Source organism: Capricornis sumatraensis, chromosome 3, assembly GCF_032405125.1.
Source record: "Capricornis sumatraensis isolate serow.1 chromosome 3, serow.2, whole genome shotgun sequence".
NCBI lineage: Eukaryota > Metazoa > Chordata > Mammalia > Artiodactyla > Bovidae > Capricornis > Capricornis sumatraensis.
Window position 1 is genome coordinate 115,688,232 of NC_091071.1, and position 23,967 is coordinate 115,712,198.

Here is a 23,967-nt window from a genome sequence, read left to right on the forward strand (position 1 = left end):
GACATCTCTATGAATCTCCGAATGAGAGCCCAGGCCCCCAGTGGCCAGCCTACTCTGTTTCATGCTGCAATTGAAAAAAAAAAAAAAAAGCTGAGATTATAAGAGTGAGATTCGATTCTGCCTCGACCACCTCCTGCAGCTCCCAGAATTGTTAGAAGGGAGGGTGGGGAAGGGGGCATGTGGCACAGAAAGTACACAGGCTGTGGGGAGAAATCAGATCCAGGCTCCGCCTCTTTTCAGCTACATGACCTAGCTGAGCAAGCCTTTCAACCAGAGCCTAGGTGTCCCCCTTGCGGTAGGGGCAGAAGTCTGTCACCTGTTCCCCTCCTTCCCTACAGGGACCAGGCTTTCATATGGGGGGACCCATTCCAGCTCTGGGTACAGACAACGCCACTCCCACCCTCATGAGAGACCGGACTAATCGGAGCACTCCACAGCTGGCTGTGGTGATTGGCTCAGGGCTGGGCACGTGACCCAAGCCTGCTCGCCCATAAGAATTCCCCCAGGACTTTCATTGCAGCCAATGGAGAAAGGGGTCTCCCTGCCCCGGTGTTTCTGAGCTAGTAGAATGTGCCTCTGCAGCTGCTGGTGGTTGTCTCTACTGTCCCTGCATAAAGCCTGCCTGAAGCCAATGCAGGGCAAAGCAATGGTAGGAGACAGCCTAGTTCTGCACATACCTTTGAGTACCTAGATTCAGCCACACCTGAAGCCAGATGCCCCTGAAATTGTCAGTTAAATGCTTCAGGTCACCTTTGCTTTTCTTAAGATGTTTTAAGATGGATTTCTGTTTCTTGCAAACATGAGTCTGGCTAGTATATCTGTAAAATGAGGGTGATACCTATCTCTTAATATTGTGTGAACATCAGAAATAATACATTTAAAGCAACCAGCACAGTAAGTTCTTAGTGATGTTCAGTAAATGTCAAATGAATGAAGGGATGAAGGAGGTCACAGAAACTTCAGTGTTTTGCCACAGGTAAGCTTTAGATCTAGAGAAGACAAAGTGGCCCACCAGACCTTCCCTTCTCTGGTCTGAGCAGATAAAAGAGACCCAAAGTGCTGTGCCTGGGGAAGGCTACGGAGATGGAGAGCTGGTACCTGTTCTTACCGAAAGGCACAAAGGATGCTGAGGGCAACCAGGAGCATCACCAGGGAGGAGCTGTAGCCCACAGTGTACATGATCTTCAGCTTCAGCAGGTACTCGTACTGCAGAGAGAGAGACCTGTGTCAGCTCACCTGCCCACCGACTGAATCTGCCCTTTTACCTGCTCCAGGTGGCTTGAACCCCTTCAGCTCCAACTGCTATTCTGTTCATACCCCCAAGGACACAAATTCATAGACTCATGATATCTTGGCTTGGGAAAAGACTTTGGGCATTATCTGATGCCAGTTCAAACTTCTACCCCATATACAAGGCCCCTGATTGCCACCCTGAATTCAAGCCTTTGCTTGAATACCTCCAGGGATGGTATCTTCACTGGTTTTTGAGGAACTCACTGGGTAGACAACAGTGCAAAGTATTAGATATTTTTTTCTCAAATGAATCTAAAATCTATTACTTTAAAATTGTACCTATTGGTCTCTTTTCTGCTTCTGGAGTCACTGCAAATAAAGTGAATCTGTCTTATACCTAAAGCCTATCATTATTTTATTTTTTTCATCATTTTTTAAAGTATTTTTATTTATTTAGATTGTACTGTGCAGCATGTGGGATCTTTAGTTCCCAGATCAGGATCGAACCTGGGCCCCTGCAGTGGAAGCACAGAGTCTTAACCACTGAGCCACCAGGGAAATCCCATTTTCTTCATCATTATTTTAAAAATAACTTTTTCATGGTAGAATAGCTTTAGACTTACAGGAGAGTGACAAAAATGCCACAGAGAGGTTTGTCCTTTCTGAATACAGCTCTTCTGCCCAACTGTTCCCCGCTTACTCAGCATTCAGTATTCCCTATGTCTTTAATCTCTTTCCATTACCCATCACCATTTTCCTCAATTAATATGCTACAGTTTGTGAATGTCCTTCTTAAACAAGACACCCTGAACCGGACACTTGAAAAGCTACAGATGTACTCTCTGACCAGGGAGAAGTAGAGGGGGACCTGGTTTATACATGGCAATCCCTGTTCTACACACTGTACTCCTGTTAACGCAGCCAGGCAGTCATTGACTTATTCAGCAGCCACTACACACCACTGGCTCAGCTTTGACTCAACATCTCAATGGAGTGGAATAAAGTATATAGAAATAAATGTAAAGACCTGTATTTTTTAGGTTCAAAAAATAAATTGTACAACAGTCTCTAAAAGAACCAAAAAATAAAGAGTAAAGCAATAATGCCATACCATTTTTTTTTTTACCAACCAAATTAACTAATATTTAAAAGTACTAATATTCTATGTAGGTGAGGTCATGTGGTGGTGGTGGTTTAGTTGCTAAGTCATGTCTGACTCTTGCGACCCCATGGACTGCAGCTCACCAGGCTCCTCTGCCCATTGGGTTTCCCAGGCAGGAATACTGGAGCGGATTGCTATTTCCTCCTCCAGGGGCTCTTCCTGATCCAGGGATCGAACCCACGTCTTCTGCATTACAGTTGGTCTCCTGCATTGCAGGCAGATTCTTTACTACTGAGCCACCAGGGAAGCCTCAGGTGAGGGTACAGTGGGAGTGAAAACTGGCTCAGTCTCTCTGGAAAGTAGCACAGAGCAAAAACCACACGCGTTCCTTCTGACTTCCCTTCTACCTCTAGGAATTACTTCTAAGAATTATCAGAAATATAAAAGCATATTATATATAAAGATGTTTATCACAGAACTGTTTTTAATGAAAGACATGCAAATGCCAAACACAGAATAGTTAACTAAATTCTTTTAAATTCAAATTATTTCAAAATTAGGCTATATTAAAATGCTACTTATCAAGAGTTTCAAAAGATGTCAGGACATAACATAATGCTAAGTGAAAAGGCAGAATACACATTTTACATGTGATTTCTGATTTATGCAAAGAAAAGTGTTGTTGAATTGTATGACTCTTCCCTTTTTTGAAGATCAAAAAAGATTGAATATTGGTCATCTCAGGCAGTTCAATCTCACACATTCATAGAAACAAGATTGTAAGGAGCTGTGTTAGATACTATTAGTGATTAACTTTGGATTACAAACTGGTGGATACAGTCATTATTTCCATTTGTATTTTTTTCTGTATCTTTCACTTTTCTTCAGTGGTAAGTATTGTCTTGTAACCAGAAGAAAAGGGTAACAAGAAAACACCAGCACACAGATACTATTGAGGAAATCTGACAGGCGTTTATACAAAAACGACCTTGAGGTTTGAGTGGTCCACGCTCCATGGTGTTAAAGAAGTGTATGCCGAGGGAACACAGAAAGGCTTCATAGTCAAGAGACAAGGGTTCCAAACCAGGACCACTACTACTCACCAGCCCTGGGCAAATCGCTTAACTTCTGGGTGACCCTAGGCAAATCTCTAAACTTCTCTGGGAGCCTCAGATTCCTCATCTGTAAAATGCAGATAATATCCACCGTGCAGGCTTTTTGGAAGAACAGAAATGGTGTCAGGTAGAGTATCTAGACAATGCCTGGCCCTTAGAAGACACTCAGTCCTTGTTAATTTTCTCCATCTTCACCTTCTACCCTACTATCCACTGTTCAGTCTGAGTCAGCAGTCTAAGACTGTGGTATGAAGTATGAGGCATGAGGTAGCTGCTAGAACAATTAGGCCTCTTCTCAGTTTCCTTAATGGAGTGCTGTGGAGCAGCAAGCCACCCTGGAATGTCTGGAGTGTTCCAGGCCTGGGTATGTTATTTTAAGAGGAACATTAATGAACTGGAGCATTTCCGGAGAGGGGTGACCATGTCATCTGAAGAGTGCATTAAAATACTTGAGTGCACCACATCCTGAAGGAAACAAACTTAGGGAAGAAGGGTATTAAAATGATTGATGTATAAAAGAGTAAGACTGAATTGTAAGCTCCAGACAGGGCAGAAGTTATCAGAAAGTAGATTTGACTTAGAAGGACCAAAATTCTTCTGACAGCAGAGGGGACTTTTCACAGGTTAGCTGCCATATGACACTGCCCTTCCCCACTGCTGCTGCTGCTGCTGCTAAGTCGATTCAGTCGTGTCCGACTCTGTGCGACCCCATAGATGGCAGCCTACCAGGCTCTGCCGTCCCTGGGATTCTCCAGGCAAGAACACTGGAGTGGGTTGCCATTTCCTGCTCCAATGCATGAAAGTGAAAAGTGAAAGTGAAGTCGCTCAGTCGCGCCCGACTCTAGCGACCCTATGGACTGCAGCCCACCAGGCTCCTCCGTCCATGGGATTTTCCAGCCAAAGGTACTGGAGTGGGGTGTCATTGCCTTCCCCACTGAGGTGACTGCAATTCCAGAATCCAGGAGCCACCTCTCAGGAATGAGTGGGGGGAACCAAGAGGGCAGCAGGTTGCATTGGGTTAATGGTTTCTAGCCTTTAGGATTTCAAAGAGCAGTGATTTGTCAAAAATCTGGAGACTGATGTGCCATCCCTAGAATCTTGCCATGTGTGGGATGCACCCCAGAGCTGAGGGTATCAGCTCACTCAGGAGACACCTGGTTTTGCAGCCCTGGGTCAGGAGCAGTGGGTCAGCCTGTGGCAGCACGAGGAGGCATGAATGACAAGTGTGGAGGGTCCAGGCTGAGGATCCCATGCTGTCCTATGGCTGGGTTACTGTCTGCCAGGTGACCCTCAGGACATCCCCGCCAGCTCTGCCTTTGTCTTCGAGCTCTGACCCCAAAAGACCCCTGTTCCCCCGAAGCCAGATGTGACCTCAGTGCCCTCAACCTCTACGACACCTGCCCCCAGAGGGCTAGGGGTCCAGAAGGAAGCCTCGCTGCCATCGGTCCTAGATGAGGCTACCTGTCTCTTTGCTGTGTGTCCTGACTGGGTCCCTTCCTTCTCCATCCTCTACATTAGGAGACAGCAGACATTTTCCATAAAGGGACACACAGCAAACATGTAAGTGTAAACATTCTGTCTCTTTTGCAACTATTCAATTCAGCCCCTGCAATGCAAATAGATGTGGCTGTGTTTCAATAAAACTTCATTTGTAAAAGCAGGTGATAGGCTGGATTTGGCCCAAGGGCACTAGTTTTCTAACCTCTGCTCCGGGTAAACAAAGTCAGCTTTATGTACCCATGTGGCAGCTTTGCCTGGTCTTTCTGGTAATCTCAGTCCACTGTTGGCAACTGGTGCATGCCAAGTCAGGAAGGTGCAAAAAGACAATCAGTAAATACATACTTTCACAATCATTTGATTAAAAGATAAAAAGACATTTTAACACTCAGAAAGGATGATTCAATTCTCAGCATAAAAGACTAAGTTTGTGGGGAACTCCTTGGCAGGGCAGTGGTTAGGTAGGACTCCACACTTTCACTGCCAAGTGCCCAGGTTCAATTCCTGGTTGACGAACTAAGATCCCACAAGCCACACAGCCAAAAGGAAAAAAGACAAAGCCTGTTCTTGCCTGGAGAATCCCAGGGACGGGGCAGCCTGCTGGGCTGTCATCTCTGGGGTCGCAGAGTCGGACACGACTGAAGCAACTTAGCAGCAGCAGCAGCAGTGCTTGTCTGTGGTCTGGCATCAGGGACCAGCATATCCCATGGTCTGGAAAAACTTACACCAATCTTAGGGATTCTAATATTTTTTTACATGAGCTGAAGTTATAGTAGGTCTTCTTCTTTTTTTTTTTTTCTTTTTTTACTATTTTTGGGCAATTAATTTTCTCAGTTAAGTCCAGAACTTTGCATTTATCTTTGTTAAATCTCTGTGCCTTCTCTGGCATTTTAGAGTTTCAACCCAGCCATGAATATCATGGTTCAGGCCCTGGCCTTTGTTCTTATCCAGCTGACTAGTGTTAGCCAACAGTTCTTAAGTGTGGCTTCAACAGAGATAACTCACAAAACCAAAAGCTCTTTAGGGTCCTCAGTAATTCCTAAGGGTATAAAAGGGTTCTGAGGCCAAAAAGTTTGAGAACTGCTGGTCCAAGCCATGCATGTGTCCCATCCCTTTGCCTGGAAACGTGCAGAGGTGGACAGGCTCAAGTCACATTGGGTCAGTAAGATGTGAGGACAGGCTTACTGGCTGTTTGCATATGAAGCTTTCTTGTGGTTAGCAAGAGGTCAGGCTGTCCCTCCTCCTGGACAAGCAGGTCTGGGAGTCTGAGGCTGCTGTCACCAATGGCACACATGTGACAACAGGATCCCAGCCCCTGGATAAGTCACTAGGCTAGCAGGAAGAGAGAAGAAACCTCGTCCTGAGTGGCTTTGGGGTGCTGCTTCATTACAAGAGCCGGACGCCCGTCCACTGTATCATAGTTACATGAGCCACATTAACTTGTGAAGCCCCTTGGAAGTTTCTGTCACTTGCAGCCTACGCATCCTTCTGAACCTCCATCCTGCCATCCGTTATACATGTGATCCTTCTGAATCTTACGGACTTTACAAATGTGATCCATATAAGCCTCCTGTCTTCACATAGGTCAGAGACGGAAACGGAAATCTACAGAGGTCTGGGCCCATCCACTGGCCCTCTAAGACCATGCGTAATCCCTATTAAATTATTCCACCTGTATCTGAAGACCTCATGTATCTTCCCTAACTGAATGATAAGCTCTGGGAGAGAAGGAACTCCATCCTCCACTACCATCCCTCACCCAATCTCCTTTAGGAAGGACTCTGAACCGAATGGCCTCTTCAGGGCACCCACACACCAGCATCCTCTCTTAAACCAGGCCTGCCTGCAGCTGGCTGCTCCTGCCTCCTGGAGCCTGAATCTCCTCTGAGAAGGGACCTTTGTGAGCAGGTGCTGTGGCCCCTCACCCTTCCCAGCACTTCCAGGGCTCACTCTGCTCCTCCTGACGAGCTCAAGACTATTACCCCATTTCCCAGATGGAGAAACTGAGGCACAGAGGTTATCTTCTCCTCACCTCCACCAAGGCCACAGGGCAGGTTCAGACTCACCACTGGCCCAAGCAGTTAGCCCCAGTCACTGAGCTTTGGGTTTCATGCCAACCTGGCCACAGTGTCCCCAAGGCACGTGGCAGTTCTCACTCCGCCACGGTCCTCAAGGCCAACCCCTCCAGGCTGGTGGGCCAGGACAGAGAGCTGGGAGGGTGCGGGGCTGAGGAGGGCAGCCCCGGGTCACCTGACCTAGCCCTGGGCCGGCTTCACTGTACCTCCCCAGGCCCCTCCACCCCACAGGGAGGTGTGGCAGGCTTACCCGCTTCTCGTTGGAGGAGTCATTCACATTGACCCCACAGGCCAGGTCAGGTCTGGGGAAGGTTTCTGACCAGCCACCCTGTGTGCAGTTCCGGAACATGGAACCTGTGGGGACCAAGCATGCTGTGGTGAGTGGAGGGATGGACTGATGGCTGGGTTTCTGGGTGCCTTGCTCCCCTTAGTTGCAGGTGGAGGGAGCTTCCTTCTGTCACTCTGTCCCTTTCTCCGAACCACACAGGGCAGCTCCAATTGCTCAGTTGACCCTTGAAGGCTTTGTAACAAAGAGTCAGTCTGGAAAAGTGGCAGGAAAGGTGTGGGCAGACAGCCCGAGTGGGGATGCGCGTGTATATGCGAGACACAGAGCCGCGGTTCTAGATCCCTTGACCTGCAAACCTGGTGGGCCCTGAACTGTTAGACCCCCCTAGCCTCTGAGCACTGCTCATCTTCCCCTGGGCCCCCACTGCCTCACCCACACCCCGTGCCCCGCACGCCCTGTGCCAGGCACCAGGCTCCACAACGAGGGAGGTGACTGACACATGCCCCAGGCCCCAGGCCCAGCACAACTTCCAGGGTCACTGCTCAGCTACCTGGGTGCCCCTCAGAGAATAATAAAACCTTCCTCTGGCAGGCATGGCAATGCCTCCAATGATGAGAGAGGCCATATGCAGTGCTTAAGAACAGAAGGTTACACACCCCAAACCAAACAACACTGACCTCCCACTAATGACAGTGTGTTTATTCAACTATAAAACCACATCCTCTACTATAATGATACACAGTGATTGCTATATGCCAGGCACTGCTCTAAGCATGTGAGAGGTATTAGCTCATTCAATCCTAACAAGACTATGAGGTCGGCACTGTTACTTTTATAGTAAAATGTATTGTAACATGAAAATACTACACCCATTTTATAGCTAGGGGAACTGAGGCACACAGTGGTTAAAGAACTTGCTCAAGACCACACTCCAGTCAATGTAGAACGTGGGATTTGAACCCCAGGGCTCAGGCCTATGTTCTTAGCTGCAGGCTTTGTACTAATCCCTTTCTTACTCTGCTCTTCCTGCTCCCAGGCCCTGAAAAGTGAAAGTCACTCAGTCTTTGCAACTGATCCTGCAACCCCATGGGCTGGAATTCTCCAGGACAGAATACCGGAGTGAGTAGCCTTTCCCTTCTCCAGGGGATCTTCCCAACCCAGCGATCAAACCCAAGTCTCCTGCATTGCAGGCAGATTCTTTACCCACTGAGCTATCAGGGACAGCCATCTAATGGGTGAGTGCCCCAGAGAAATCTGCCTGCTTGGTGAGGACCTGGCCACGCCCATAATTAACTTTTTACAGGCTCCTGTTCTACTCCTGCGCTAAGAAGTTCTATTTATTTATTTATTTGGCTGTGCAGCATGCAGGATCTTAGTTCCCTGACCAGGGATCAAATGTTCCTCCCACACTGGGAGTGTGGAGTCTTAGCCATAGGACCACCAGGGAAGTCCCAGAAGTTCTACTTTATATATAACTTCACACCCTGCTCCTCAGTGTCTGAAAATCAGCAGAGCTAACACACATAACCTCCCAGGGAGCCTCTCTTCGGTGCTTCTCTGTGCTATAAACCACAAGATCACTGCAGCCCTCTCTGTCTCTCAAGCCTGCAGTGTGTACCTCTCACACGGAAGTGACCGTGGCTCCCCTGCCTCCCCTCCCAGAGATTCTCAGGGGCTCCCTAGGGCCTGCCTCCCCAGAGCCCTTGCTCATCAAACATCTGTAGGCTGGCTGGCTAGGAAAACAAATGAGGGAGGAGGAAGGGCCCGTTCTAAACGTTTTCATAAGGGAAGAGGGAAGAGCTTACCCAGGCGGAGCTTTTTAGAGCAAGAGCCCGAAGACTGGGGTAGAGGAGCTGCCAAGCCAAGACAGAAGTCTGGGAAAGCCATGCGGGGAGCTTCCCTGCCTGCAGAGACTCGCTCGGATGCATCCTCCACTCTGGGCTGCCAAGGGGGGGCCGAGTTCCAGTCCCAGGTCTGGCTGCTGTCGAGGCTGCAGGGGGCTGACCCCAGCTCTGACCAAAGGAGCCCTGCTGCTCCTTTTGCTCCAATCAGTATCCTGTCTGGGCTCCCCAGCCACCCGAGCTGGGCTTGGTGTGTTTCTCTCTGACTGGCCCCATGGTCTAGGCCACCGTCTCTCAGGGTTTATGACCAAACAGATTCCACTCAGCTGGAGAAACATGGTGGCCATTTCTAGAACCAGCCACTATGTTAACATGCTGATCCTAATGGCACTCCTCTGAAGGAGGTTTTGCGGCCTACCTCACAGATAAGAAAACCAAGGCCCAGAACTGGGCAACAGAGCCCAGCCTCAATGTGGCCCGTCATTGTCCCACCCTCCTGCCTGCCCCCTCCCTGAGATCCCAGAGGCAACTCTAGAAGGAGACCATGGCCTTTGGGCTCTAGGCATGCCAGGTCTATGACAGCTCAGGAGACCTGGAGCACAGGTCAAGAATCTGAGTTCGAAACCCAGCACTGGCTCTCAGTTGCTGCGTGCCCTTAGGTGCATCACTTTTCTGTACCAAATAGGAATAATCACCTACACTGCAGGACGGGGCAGGAAACCCAGGCTGGTGCTGGACACAGAGAGGAAGCCATAAGGCTACTTCCCTTCTGCCTCTGGCCTTTCTAAATTAGACCAGAAATGGTGGGGCCTGGAGTCTTGGAATTCAGGAGATGAGTGGAAGCTTTCTGTTATTAAATCAAGCAAGCTAGGTTGTCAGAGAGGAAAGAATGGTGGTCAAAGGGTGGCTGGTTGGACAAGAAACTGAAATAAAAGCACTCTTACTCCCTGGAATCCAGAAATGGTTATCAGACAGTGTATCCCTGGAGGCTGGGCTGTCTGTCTGGACGCCTCTCCTCACCGACACAGCAGGATTCCCATGACAACACTGCATGAGATGCAGGCCAGGTGCCCTCTGCTGACACGGCTCTTAGTAGAACCGCAGAGGACACAAGGGGTGGGCTCCCGTGGGCTCCTATCCACTCCCCCTGGGTTTAATTCCTAATATGTCAGGGGTTCTAACCGAGGTTCAGGTCAGTAAACACTTCAAGGGTCCCCAAAAGTACAGTCAGTATTTTTGTGCAAATGTGTGTTTGTGTGTGCATGCGCAGGCAAGCAGTCCAGGGAAGAGCCAGGTCAAAGCTTTTATCTGACTCTCAAAAACCTCATCAGGTTAGGACTCTCTGCTGCTGTAAGGCTCCCATCCCCCATCAAGACAGAAGGGAAAGAAAGCCAAGGCCTGACCCCACTCAGGAAGTGTGCTTTTAAAGAAGAAATACTGGAAGACCAGGGCCCTCTTAAGAATCAAAGGAATGCATCCTTTGATGCATATATAGACAGAATATTCTAGGCTCCAGCACAGACACACAAGTATCTGGGTACATAATCTAGCCTGTGGTTTTCCAGCCACACAGATACTCATTCTGCCTAGGCCCATGTAGTGGGTACCCTGAGAAACAGTTAGTTTATTCTACTTTTTTTCTTCCTTCAAAAGAAAGAGTCTGGAGCACCAGCTTGTTCTCACTGGACACACTTTCCTTTCTTGGGGTGGGGAGCCCTGGAACCCTTGAGACACTATTGTAGAGCCTTTCTTCAGACTCCAGACCCAAGGTAGATTTATGGGCAGAGAGCAGATAGAGGACAGATGGTTCTAGGTGACTTGAGGCTGGACTGCTCCTGACTTATGCTCCTGGGCTGGCCAATCCCTTGGGCCCGCAGCTGGGTACGAGCACAGTAGGCCCTAGGCTGAGATGATCCCCGCTGACCCTCATCCCCCAATCGTGCCCTGGACCCCTAGCATGGAACCCAGGGGGCAGCGCCTCTGTGAGACCGTGCAGGTGGGTGGATCCTGCAGCCCCACAGCGACACTGGGTGGCCGAGAGAAGAAACTGCAGTCCCTGCCTCTTCATCTCCCAGCTGTGAACCTGAAGCCAAGGCTAAACGCCTCCCAGACCTTGTTATTTTCACTGTTTAACTAAGCCAAGTGGAGAGAAAAGGTCTGTGGTTTGCAGGGGTTTTGTGACAACTAAAGTTTAAATCTGTAAAAATGCCTAGTACATGACAGGGTTTTGTCCATCATTAGTCCCTGTTAGTCCCTAAGTGTTCCCTGTCGGAGACAACTTCCTCACTTCCTCATCTGAAATTAAGGAAATCCTTATAAACTGAAGCTTTGCTTGGGTGAGAGATCCCCCAGGAGACCAGAAGCTTCCATAAAGGACAGAGTTCATCTGCAGGGCCTAGTAGAGAGGGCACAGAGGAAGTGAGCATCCTGGAAAGCCACCCAGGGCTAAGTGGGACCCAGACACGAGGGCTGGAGCAAGGGCCCTGGGTGCTAAGGGGCCAGAAATGTGCAAGGAAGGAGGGGAGCCCCTCAATGGGAACACAGGGCAGAGAGGAGCAAGCCTGGCCTCCTTTACCCCTTCCCTGGTACTTGGCCCTCTGGCCCCTTGCTTGGCACCGACAACTCAGCCCACCCCACATACCCCCAAGCAAGGCTTCCAGTCACCAGCAAGGACCACTCCCATCCTTCCATTCACTTCCTGTCCGCAGAGAAGTCTTGGCCTCATGTTTCCAGGCCAAGGCCCACCCAGAGGGCTGCCCCACAGCTGCCCAGTTGGGCCCCCGGGCTGAGTTGTTACCATTCCTGCCCACGAGCATCCAGAGGAACCGTGGGCATGCCACTTCCACCGTCTGTCCCAGTGCAGAGGACGGCCAGCAGCTGGTGTTGTCCCATAGCCCCCGGCAACCTGCCGAGAAGAGCAGCAGCATCAGACAGCGTCTCAACGTGGACACGGCCCCCCCACCCCACCCCCACAGCCTAGCACATCCCCAGCACCTGTGCCTGGTGTTGCCCCCCACATCCCTTCCACGGATAATCTGGTCTCAATGCAACACAAAGCTGAACTTATGGTGAACAGCTAGTATATATCTGTCCTTATAGACACTGAATTTGAGGTTGTTTCCTCTTTGTTTTGTTTGGCTGCTAGGAAGCTCAGAGCCAGATCAGTGGCCCACTTCCAGTAACTGAAAGACTTTGACATGAAAAAAATTACCGGATGTCTATAATGCAAAACTAGATGCTGTCTTAAGCACGGCCTTCTGGTTTACCTGATTCTGCAGTTCTCTGGCCTGTTGTGTCTTTGAGCTATTTCACAGCTCAATAAATTCTAGATAACTGATGGCCATGCTAACGATTCCTGTCCAGAGGCATTTGGGACCACATTTCTGTCACTTTCTTTGCATTTGCATGACTATGAATTATCTAAAACTTATGTGAAATTGTTTCCAGCCAGTTTTGCATCTATTTGCCTTATATATGCAGTACTTTGAATTCTCCTGTGAACCAGTGGTTAATGTATCACTGGTTCTCTCATTACTTAAGCACAATGTTTGGCAGGCATACTCTGTTAGAAACTATCATTTAACACAACCAGCCACCAATTCTCCCACAGTAGATCCCAGGGGAAGAAAATCAGAGAAACTGCTCCTGTGACAGACTTCTGGGGGCCCATGCCACCTGGGAGGACATCACCAGGAAGGTCTGGAGCACACTGGAAATGGAGGTGATACCATGAGGTCCGTAGTTACCTTGCATCCAGTTTGGGGAACACAAAGCAGAACACACCACCCTGGAGCCCACAGCCCTCAGAAAGAACTCAAGATTCTTGAGTCCCAGAGACCTGGGTTCCAGTCCTCTTCACCACACCTCGCTGCCCAAGCCCTCAGCTCTTTTAGGGAAACAGATGGCTTCCTCCTGAGATTGTCCAGGGGAAGAGATCATCTCCACGTGGGAAGCCTGGCACTCACAGGGTGCCAGGGAATGGCAGCTCCCTCCTGCCGTCCTCCCCAGTCCTCTTCCTCACCAAGTCCTCCGTTTCATCCTGGCATTGGGCGGGGGGACCCAGCTGGGTCCTCCGAACTGCAAGGCAATTTTTAGCTCCAGGGACTAATGGATAGGGGTCTGAAGGGGTCCCTGGATTACCCAGCTGGCTAATTCCCAGTTTTTATAAAGAGCAAGAGTCTCTTTTCAGGCATGAATAAAACCAGGCTCAAAGTTTCAGCATCATCCTGGACACTTTTGTTCCCTCCACGTGAAGTCCACCTGGCGATCTGTCCCACTTTAGAGGTATTGATCCTGCAGTAGACATCTGTGTCACTGGGGAGGTTCTGATTCAGTCGTCCTGAGTCCTAGGAATCTGCAGGCTAAGACCTCCCTACGGGTGTTCTGTATGTGGTCATTAGGCTTTGCTTTGAGAATCTTCATACTGCATCCCTCCCTTCCCACTGCAGAGGCCTCTTCTTCTGGGCTCACACCAGCCTTGGGCTCCAGGAGCCCATCCAAGATGATTGTGAGAGGCCAAGGGAGGTCATAGCTGGAGGGGGCAGGGCTCCTCCTGGTGCCTGGGTGCAAATGGCTCCCTGCCCTGGGCAGTCGATATAAAGAGCAGGAACCAGTCTGATTCATGACCGCTGGAGGCCTGTGCCCACAAGGACTGGGCAAGGCACAGGCACTCAACAACCGTCTAAGGAAAGGATGAATGCCCGAGTCTCTGGCCCCTGTTCCCCTCCTCATCACCCATTCCTTGTAAATGGGCATTCGCCGTGATACCACACATGATTTCTGAATCCCACGTCCTCTGCTTGCCAGCTCTGCTTGATGCCAGCAGGAGTCACTCTGTGCTTTACACACAGGAGAGCATTCAACCCACAGCAGCGCTGCAAGGCACCCAACTCTGCCCTCATTTACAAATGAAGCAATAAAGCAAGGAGGTGGGTACCTGGAGTCACCCAGCCAGGAAACGGAAGGGCTGTGAGGTAACTGTCCAGCCAGGCTCCTGGGTGCCACCTCATGGGCTCTGCCCACCTGCTTGTCTCCAGAGGCACCAGCCCCAGTTTCTTAGGGAAAGATGCCTGGCTGGGGCAGAGCAGCCCTGGGAGGCTGTGGCCCTGAGCAAAGTGGGGAGAGAACAGAGGAGGAGAATGCAACGAGAACTCAGAGTGGGGCCTAATGGAGCTCCCACAGTGAGAGTGGAAGCTTCCAGGGGACCAAGGACCAGTGTCTGAGTTCTTTGAGGAAAGTGGGTCATAAGAAACCCCCCTGGATGTTCCAGAGCCTTCACCCCCACTCTCACAGTGTGCACTGAAAGAGGGCAGGCTGGGCCTTCTTTCTTCTTGAACCTCCCCAGGGCACACAGGAAGGTTCTGCACTGTCTGGGCACCGGTCCTCCAGGTTCCCACCATAGACGTGGCTCACCAGGCCCCTGAGTGACTCTCGCCTCCCCAGATGCCCCTGGGACAGTGACATGGTCCTGAGAGGCCCTGGACAGAGGGGCACGGTGTGACTTCACCTGGCACGGCACCTGGAGGCTGGAGGGTGAGGCCCACCCCACATCCCGACTCCTTCTGCAGAAGCCCCGTTTACAACACGGCCACCCTTCCTCCTAGAAGCACTGGGGCTGATGGGAACACGAAGGAGCCTCTCCCTTTGGGAGAAGCGGCTTCAGGACTGAGGCTGATCAGGTCAGCCAGGGCACTGGCCCGAGTCCCTGAGGCCGGACAACCCAACCCACGTCCGGCTAGCCAGACAGATGGGAAGGGTGCCAGGGCATCTGGCAGGCTTCCTGAGCTGGGTCATGTCAGGTCTGGCCCATAGGGACAATGGCCTGGTGCTGCGGAAAACAAGGGAGGAGCAGCTGGTGGTGGGTGAGAGCGAGAGGGACACAGGTTCCCCCACAGCTGGCTTATGCCCATATCCTTCCTATTGGCCAGGGGGAAAGAAAGGCTGGGAAGGGGCTGTCCAGGCTGGCGCTGTACAATGCAGGGGTCAAGTAGGGTCTCTGCCCCAAAGCAGAGATGAGGAACCTAGGCCCCAAGAGGCAAAGTGACATACAGGGCGCTAGCAGCTAGGATCCCACCTCCAGGCTGACCGTTGGTGGCAACAGCCCTGGACGCTAACTCCACACGGTACTGCTCATGTCCCGAGCCCTGTGACACGGCCATCCTCTCCCAGCCTTGGCCTCGCTGTCAGGACAGGTTCAGCACTGGAACAGACCTGGCCCAGCATGTGAGGAGCACGTCTCACTGGTAGGCTCTGGTGGCTGGTACATGGTTGAACACTTTTAATTTTAATAGTTACACCTTTTTTAAAACAATTTAATATGCATAAAAGGTTATACAACAAGTATATCACAGCTGGGATTTTGTAGTTACTGCTGTTTAGGATGAGGCTAAGTTCAGTCCTGGGTGCTCATTGGAAGGACTAATGCTGAAGCTTAAACTCCAATACTTTGGCCACCTCATGCAAAGACTTGACTCATTGGAAAAGACCCTGATGCTGGGAGGGATTAGGGGCAGGAGGAGAAGGGGACGACAGAGGATATGGCTGGATGGCATCACTGACTCGACACACATGAGTTTGAGTGAACTCTGGGAGTTGGTGATGGACAGGGAGGCCTGGTGTGCTGCAATTCATGGGGTCACAAAGAGTCGGACACGACTGAGCGACTGAACTGAACTGACTTAAGTTAAAAAAAAAAGTCAGTTTAAAAAAGAAAACCTTCATGCACTGTTTGTGGGAATGTAAGTTGGTATAGCCACTGGGGAAAACAGTGGAGCTTCCTCAAAAAAATTAAAATAGAGCCACCAAATGATCCAGCAATCTCACTACTGGATACACATCTGAAGGAAATGAAATCACTGTCTCAAGAGCTATCTGCAGCCCCATGTTCACTACAACATTACTGCCACAGCCAAAGTATGGAAGCAACCTTAGTGTCCACTAAAGGAAGAATCGGATAAAGAAAATCACGATGAAACATCATTCAGCCTAAAAATTTTTTAATTTTTTAAAAAGGAAATCCTGCCATGTGTGAAAACATGGATGAACTTAGAAAACATTGTGCTCAGTGAAAAAAGCTAGACACAGAAAGACAAATACTGTTATCATCTCACTGGTATGCGGAATCCAAAAATGTTAACCTCATAGAAGCAGAGAATAGAACCGGTGGTTACCAGAGGTGGGTGTTGGGGGGAAGACAGAGAGGTTGGTCAAAGATTACAGAGTTGGAGTTATATATGATGGTGGTGGTTTAGTTGCTAAGTCGTGTCTGACTCTTGCGACCCCATGGACCGTAGCCTACCAGGCTCTTCTATCCATGGAGTTCTCCAAGCAAGAACACTGGAGTGGGTTGCCATTTCCTTCTCCGGGGATCTTCCTGACCCAGGGATTGAACTCGGGTTTCCTGCATTGCAGGCAGATTCTTTTCTGACTGAGACACCAGGGAAGCAGTATACGATGAGTAAGTCTAAGATCTCATGTACAGCATGATGAAAAAAAGAGTCACCCCATTGATATAAAGGAGACCACAGTACAGATGGTGCCTGGTGCAGGTGGGCTGGAAGGCCTATGGCCAGGGGAGCAGGCAGCAGAGTGGCCTCCTGGCTGCTTGCAGGGACCCCATTTGCACTGCTCCAGGGTGTGAACGGAGGGCCTTGGACCCCACTCCCTACAGGCTCCTGCTGAGCGAGGGATGGCTGCGCAGGTGGAGCACGAAAGAGAGGTGGCATGGCGTCCTGGTCTGGCCTCCCCTGGGGCTCTGGCACAGCACTCGGGTCAGTGGGTTGGGGGAGGGTTAGGAGTTTTAGACCCAGAGCTGCAAAGCTCAGTGCCTGAGTTGGGGTTGAGGGGGACCCAGGAGGTAAGAGATGGAGGAGTTTTGTAAGCAGATCTGCTGTCACTGAGCCACTAGGGAGGGCAGGGCCCAGGGAATCCCCTGACTCTCTACCATCTCTGAGGTCACCTGTCAACACTGACCACCTGGCTGGAGGGGACAGGAGGGGAAGACTGGGGAAAGTTCAAGTAGGGAAACAGGAAAAGACACCATCAGCCACTAATGCCATGTGGGCAGCAGGGGGTGCCTGCCCAACGCCGGCGGCAGAGCGTGGGGTCCTGGGCTGAGGTGAAGTGTGGTGGGGACGGAGTGAACTCTGAACACACTGCTTCCATGTATGAGCCCCACCTTCGTCATCTATAAAATTGGTCTCATCTATAAAATAATGCCCCCAAATTTTGGTGGGAAGGAAATGATGTGTGTGTGCAGTGGATCTTTTTTCCCTCCTGGCATTTTTTTTCCCTTTTTTCTCTCCTTCCTTCTCAGATTACTGGTTCACAGCCTCCTAGAAGGGCAGGAAAACTTACAATCTCCCTGACCTGTTTCCAAAGGGCCCCCAAGGCAGGAGGATAAAGAGGAATTCTGGTGCAATCACAATTCTTGAGAAAATCATAATTTTGATTTTCTTGATTGCAACGTTGCAATCATAATTCTGAAAAAACAGGAACAGAGCAAGACTTCACTCAGACTAGGGAGACAAGAGTGATGTGGTGAGCAGGGAACAGAAGGTTCCCGAGAGAGGCTCAAGGGCCCTGCTGCCCATTTGCCCCAGACAGTGGGAAAACCCAGAGGGGAAATGGCTATGGGGACACATTAGACAGGCACAGCCAGCAGCCGGCTTCCGGGCTCCATCAAGCCCCCTCTGCCTTCCTGAGCCCACCCCAAGGGCACCCTAAGGAGGTCTCCTCGGCCGGCTGTGCGAATGACCTGACCGACAGTATTTAGGTCGGGAACCGTGTTGCCCTACTTGTGATGGCTGGACCACACACAGAGGTGGTCAGGGTGGGGTCAGGGGAACTGGAGGCCCAGGCAGCAAAGGCATTAAAAAGCATAGCACAGGAGGCAGGCACAACAGAAAGCCTGGGGTGCTTCTCTTTAAACCGAGAAGCACAAGCTAGTCCTTGGGATGAACTATCCTGGGGAGAAGTGAGCTCTCCACTACTGAAAGAATCCAAGCAGAGAGGGTCATGCAGCTAGGAGGCTGCACTGAATGAGATACAGAGCCTCTGAGTGGGAGGCTGGGTGCCACTTCCCTGGGGCAGGTTGGTTCTTCTCCCTCCAAGAGACTTGCCCAAGGCAAGTGCTTCTGAGCTTGTGAGCACTGATCCTGAGCCTCCTCCTCCCCAGACTGTACAAACTGCACTGGCCCCACAGAGTCCTCCTCAACCACCCACGAGCTCTTCCTCCTCCAGCTGAAACGCTTCCTTTCATGCTCTCACTCTAATTAGACATTAATTGGCACCAACAGTCTCTCTCTTCCTCTATTTTTTTTTCAAATGCAAATCTTCTTGGGGAGAGTGAGAGTATCAGTCACTCACAGTTCAGTCTGGATTGCAAAATAAACAGTCCTCAGGATTTGCAGTCAAAAGATGTGGGCTGAGAGTCCTCTTTCAGCACTGGGTGATCCTGTGCCTCTACGAGCCTCAACTTCCTCATCTGTGAAGTGGGATGGTAACAGTACTTAACTGCATGGGTTGCTTTAAGAACTAAAATAAAATAAAATAAAATGTCTAAAGTGCTACATAAACATAAGTTTCTTGTTTCTGAAAAATGAGCCAAGGTCAGTTGTGGCAAGGAAAGGAGAGGTGAGCTCTGGGTAGGGTGAGGGTTGTCCCAGAGTGTTTGTCTGCCAGAGGCCATCAGGGGCCAGGGGAATCCAGAAAAGGACCTGGAATGTTTGTTAGAGAAACCGCATCAAAGGCCAGCATGTAAGACACACTGATACGTGCCACTACATAGATGAACCTTGGAAACATTAGTGGAAGGAGATGGACTCAAAGGTCACGGATTGTGACTCCATTCATACAAAATGAACAGAGTCAGAGAATGCACAGAGACAGGGAGTGGAGGTATGGTTGCCAGGGGTAGGGCAGAGGAAGGAGGGAGATGAGGAGCGATGGGTACAGGTTTTATTTTGGGATGATGAGATGAGAATGCTCTGGAGCTATATAGAGGTGGTGGTTGCCCTGTGAATGCACCAAATGCTATTGAACTGTTCAATAAGATGGTTAATATCATGTGAATTTCACCTCAATAAAAAGGCACACTGACCCCCCAACCCTTTAGAAGGCAGCCCATGTTCTTTGGGAGTGGGGAGCCCACTGTCAAAGAGAAGAGGGAAAGGGGATGGTGAGTTCCCCCTCTGAAGGCAAGGACATGAAGAACCAGAGAGGTCTTGCCCAAGGTCACACAGCCCCTAAGTGACAGAGCAGTGCCCCTGCCCAGATCTGTCCGACCACTAAGCCCACACCTTTCCTGCCTCCACTCTGTCTCTGGAACATTCCTCCCTAGGGTGAGGCAGAGCCCTTCCACCAGCCAGCTCTGAGGGGGTATCAGCTTCTGAAAACAAAGTAATAAATAGCCCAGTAAGGCAGGCCATGAAGCTATTAGGGTGACCCTGAAATGCTCCCAGGAAATGCTGGGAAGGCCTTACCTAGCCCAGAATAGCTGAGGAGTTAATTTTTTATCTGTGATAAGTGTGCCGAGTTTGGTGACAGCTTGGTGAGTGGCATTTCCTGTCTCTCTCTTAGCATTCAAACATTAACCTCCTCCCCAGGGAAGACCAGGCAGCTTAACCATTAACCCTGTACCCTCAACAGAGAGTCTGCCAGCCCCTCCTGGCCTCGGGCACCAGACAGATCCTTCCTGGGGATGGAAGGGCCTTCAAGAGTCATGCTCCTGAGCAGAGTTACGGGGTTGGACCCACATCCAGGCAGCCTCAGCCCAGCCCCTCCACCCACCAGGTTCTGATGGGGATGCTGGGACTGAGCCTGCCCAAGGGCTCCATGGCTTTGCTGTTTCTCCTGTTTTCTTTCTTGGAGGGACTCTTCCCCTGCAGCCACCACATCCGTTCTAAGTTCCATTATGGCTTTTCTGGCTCAGCTTTCTCAACCTCTGGGCAGAAAAGGCCTGAAGACTTTCCCAGGAGGCAGGGTCCTCACACATCTTCTGCCCCAGGGGCTTTTAAACCAGGTTTTCAGAGCAACAGACACTTTTTCCTAAATAAAAGTTGCAGAAGGCCAAAATGCAAAAGAGATCGAAGAGGTCTGAGCCTTTGTGCTAGGGTGGGGTCAACCTGAGCCCCTTTGCTCACTGGCCTGGCAGGACATAGTGGCAAACACTGTGAGTAAAGGACGGCCTCACTGCATGCAGAGAGCAAGGTCTCCCCATGAGCTCACAGCAGAACCTGGCGGGAGTCCCTAATGAGCCCTCTCAGCCCTGGATGCACAAGTAGCATTCTGGGGACAGAAGACAGTCAGACCTGCTGCAAGTCAGTCAACCTGGGTATATTCACAGCCTCCCTGGTCCTGCAATCTGAGGTCAGCGCCCACAGGATGATGGGCCAGGTCAGGCTATGGGAAGCACCTGCCATGGGCAACGTGGCCACACCACTCACCTCGGCTGGTCTGTGATGAGCTGGGCAAGCTGGGAGCACCCACATCCTCTACCACAAAGGCTCTGCCTCATCTCCCTCCGTCTCCTTCCCATCTCCTCTCTCTGTTCTCAGTTGAGGGTCTGCACTCATTCACCTTGTAAGTCAGTCAACAAACACACACCAAGTGCTCAGTCTTAGAGGAAAGGGATGCAGTCTGTCCCAGTCCAGCAAACACATGCCCACGATGCAGTGCAGACGTGCCAGGAGGGGAAGAGACGTGGGGGGTGGAGGTGGGGTGGTCCTGCAGAAGTCAGGGTGGCCAGCTATGCCAGCAGAAATCATTTCCTGGAGGAGTGGCTGACAGGACTGGAGAAGAGGAAATGGAGCTGAAGCAGAGGGATCAGAATGTGCAAATGCCCAGAAGCATGAGAGAACTGACATGGTCAGAAAGTTGTAAGCAATCTGGTTGAGCCAAGCGGAAACATTTGGAGTGGATGCATGAACAAGGGCCAAGTCAGGAGCTGACCCTCATCCTGGAGCCCTGGGGAACAATTGGCACATTTAAACACTCCAGATGCTAATTTTTAAAATAATCATCTATAACTTCTTGGTGTGAGCTGAAGTTTACCATCATCTCTCCCAGGGGCCTGACATTCTGGGCTTTATCCCTAAGGCCTGAATACAAGTCCCACTGTCACTGGAATTTTAGACATTTTCCTTGGGGACATGAGGGCAGCTGCTGTTCCTGGGGTGGCAGAGGGTGCCCAGGAATTCAGGAGCTGTGACTCAATGGTGGGCCCCCTCTGAGCCATAAGGTCCCAGTTTGGTTCCCCCGCAGCACCTTCCACAGCCAGCATAGGGGAAGGAATTTCTCATCCTGCCCACCCCTCATGCAGAGGCTAGTAACTTGGCCAGAGCACATCACAGCATCCACACTGCTTGACCTCTGCTTCCCAGGGCACCACCTTCCTCCTGTCTCTGGGTGCATCTGGAGCGTAAGTGCAGGGATCTCAAGGCCACTCCTCCTACAAGCTCAGTCTCAGTTGCCACCCAAAGAAAAGCATTCCCCAGCCCAATCCTCCTCTGAAGTCTCCATTATGTGTGTCTTGATCCGAACTCATGATTTTCATTTTTCTTCACCCAAAATACTCTCCCCTCCTCCCAAGGTGCTGCAGCCACCTTACAACCTGGCAGTGCATGTCACACATTGAGCAGAAAGAGAGGAGGAATATGGGAGCTGATGATGCCCAGGAACTCTGCATGAGCTCTGGATCTTTTGTGATGTGTGAAAAAGCAACCCCTATATCATGAAGCTTGCATATCAAGTCTCTGCCACGTGTACAAAAACATATTCCTAAGCCAGAAGAGAGGAGTCTATGTGCCAACAATCTTACCATTTTCATCTCAAAACAAGAAGTGTGAAATATTTTTGAATGAATGCTTTTATTTTCACACCAATCCCATAAAACAGATGTGGAGATTGAGGTCAAGAGACATTAAGGACTTGTTCAAGATCACACTGTCTAATTTAAAAGCCTGGGCCTCTCCTTTCCCCTCTCCTCACCTCCACTCCTCTTCCTTTTTCTTTCCTTTAAAAATTGAAATGAAATTAACATACAGAGATGGGATTGCCTCCACCTTACAGCCACCATCACTAGACTAGAGGTCAAACAGTTGTCTTCCCTGGAGCAAGGAAGCAGACAGGAAGGGAGAAGAGAGGAGAGCCTCGCAGACACAGCTTAGAGGACAAGGAGGCTGCAACACAGCAGAACAGCAGCTTGGGTGGTGGCTGGTTCCTGGGGGTGTGTGGGGTGGGGTGGGAAAGGGGTCACGGGCCTGGCCATGGGGGACAATAAGAAAGCAGATAACCAACAGCTCAAGAATTTCATGAACAAAGGCCATGACCTGGGGAGAAGAATATTGCAAAAGAATACACCTGGTGAATAAGTTAGATGAAAAGGATCATTTTCCAGAAACACTCAAACTACTAAGACGGAGGCAGGAGCAAACAAAAGTCAGAACAGACCTCTAACTAGTCAGGAGATTTAATCTGTAACAAAAAATCTCCCAACAAAGGAAAGGCCAGATGGCCACACTCATACAGTCTACCAAACATTTAAAGAATAACTAACACCAAGCCTCATCAAACACTCCCAAGACACTGTAAAGGAGGAAATACTTGTAAAATCATTCTATGAGGCCAGCATTATCCGATATCAAACACACATAAAGACTCTACAAGAAAACTACAGACAAATATCCCTGATGAACAATGATATAAAAATTCTCAACAAAATACTAGCAACTGAATTGAACAGCACTTTAAAAGAATTATACACGATAACCAAGTGGGATCTATCTTTGGGATGCAAGGATGGTTCAACATGTGAAGATTGCTTTATGTGAGGCACCACATTAACAGAAGAACAAAAAACACATTATCATCTCAACTGGTGCAGATAAAGTATTCGACAAGAACCAACATCCTTTCATGATAGAAACACTTAAACTAGAAATAGGAGGAAACTATCTTAATAAAATAAAGGTCATATATGCAAAGGCCACAGTGAACATCACATTCAGTGATGAAGCCCGAAAGCTTTTTCTGTAAGATCAGGAATGAGACAAGGATGCCCACTTTTGCCACTTATATTCAGCCTAGTACTGGAAGCCCTGTACTGTGCTGTGCTTAATTGCTCAGTCATGTCCGACTCTTTGCAACCCCATGGACTGTAGCCCGCCAGGATCTTCTGTCCATGGGGATTCTCCAGGCAAGAATACTGGAGTGGGTTGCCATGCCCTCCTCCAAGAGATCTTCCAAACCCAGGGATTGAACCCAGGTCTCCCACATTGCAGTTGGATTCTTTACCATCTGAGCCACCAGGGAAGCCCAAGAGTCTGGAGTGGGAAGTCTATCCCTTCTCCAGGGGATCTTCTCGAACCCAGGAATCGAACCAGGGTCTCCTGTATTGCAGGTGGATTTTTTACCAGCTAAGCTACCAGGGAAGCCCACTGGAAGTGCTAGTCTACAGCAATTAGGCAAGAAAAATAAATAAAAGTTGTCTAAATTGGAGGAAATAAGTAAAATTATCTGTTTTTAGACAATGTGATCTTACGTGTAGAAAGCCCCAGTGATTTCTGAAGTGGATTCAGCTAAGTGACAGGGCAGATATAAAAGCAATACACAAACATTACTAATTATCAGAGAAATGCAAATCAAAACTATAATGAGGCATTATCTCACACCAGTCAGAATGGCCATCATCAAAAAATCTACAAACAATAAATGCTGGAGAGGGTGTGAGGAAAAGGGGACCGTCCTACACTATGAGTAGGAATATAAACTGATATAGCCATTATGGAGAACAGTACGGAGAGTCCTTTAAAAACTAGGA

General features: G+C 49.8%; 1 protein-coding gene across 2 annotated transcripts in view; it reads right to left on the bottom strand.

Annotated features, from left to right (window-relative positions):
• SCTR (secretin receptor) overlaps positions 1 to 23,967 on the bottom strand; it is a 70,082-nt gene that overhangs the window by 26,106 nt on the left and 20,009 nt on the right. The window contains exons 1-4 of one of the 2 annotated variants that reach the window (XM_068967621.1): positions 18,516 to 18,595; positions 11,947 to 12,054; positions 7,273 to 7,376; positions 1,109 to 1,206 (exon numbers count right to left, since the gene is read on the bottom strand). In XM_068967621.1, coding sequence (XP_068823722.1) covers positions 1,109 to 1,206; positions 7,273 to 7,376; positions 11,947 to 11,965 — 221 coding nt within the window. In that variant the 5' untranslated portion in view covers positions 11,966 to 12,054; positions 18,516 to 18,595. Of the gene's footprint in view, positions 1 to 1,108; positions 1,207 to 7,272; positions 7,377 to 11,946; positions 12,055 to 18,515; positions 18,596 to 23,967 lie in introns of those variants that run through there. The other variant, XM_068967620.1, reaches the window with a different exon arrangement.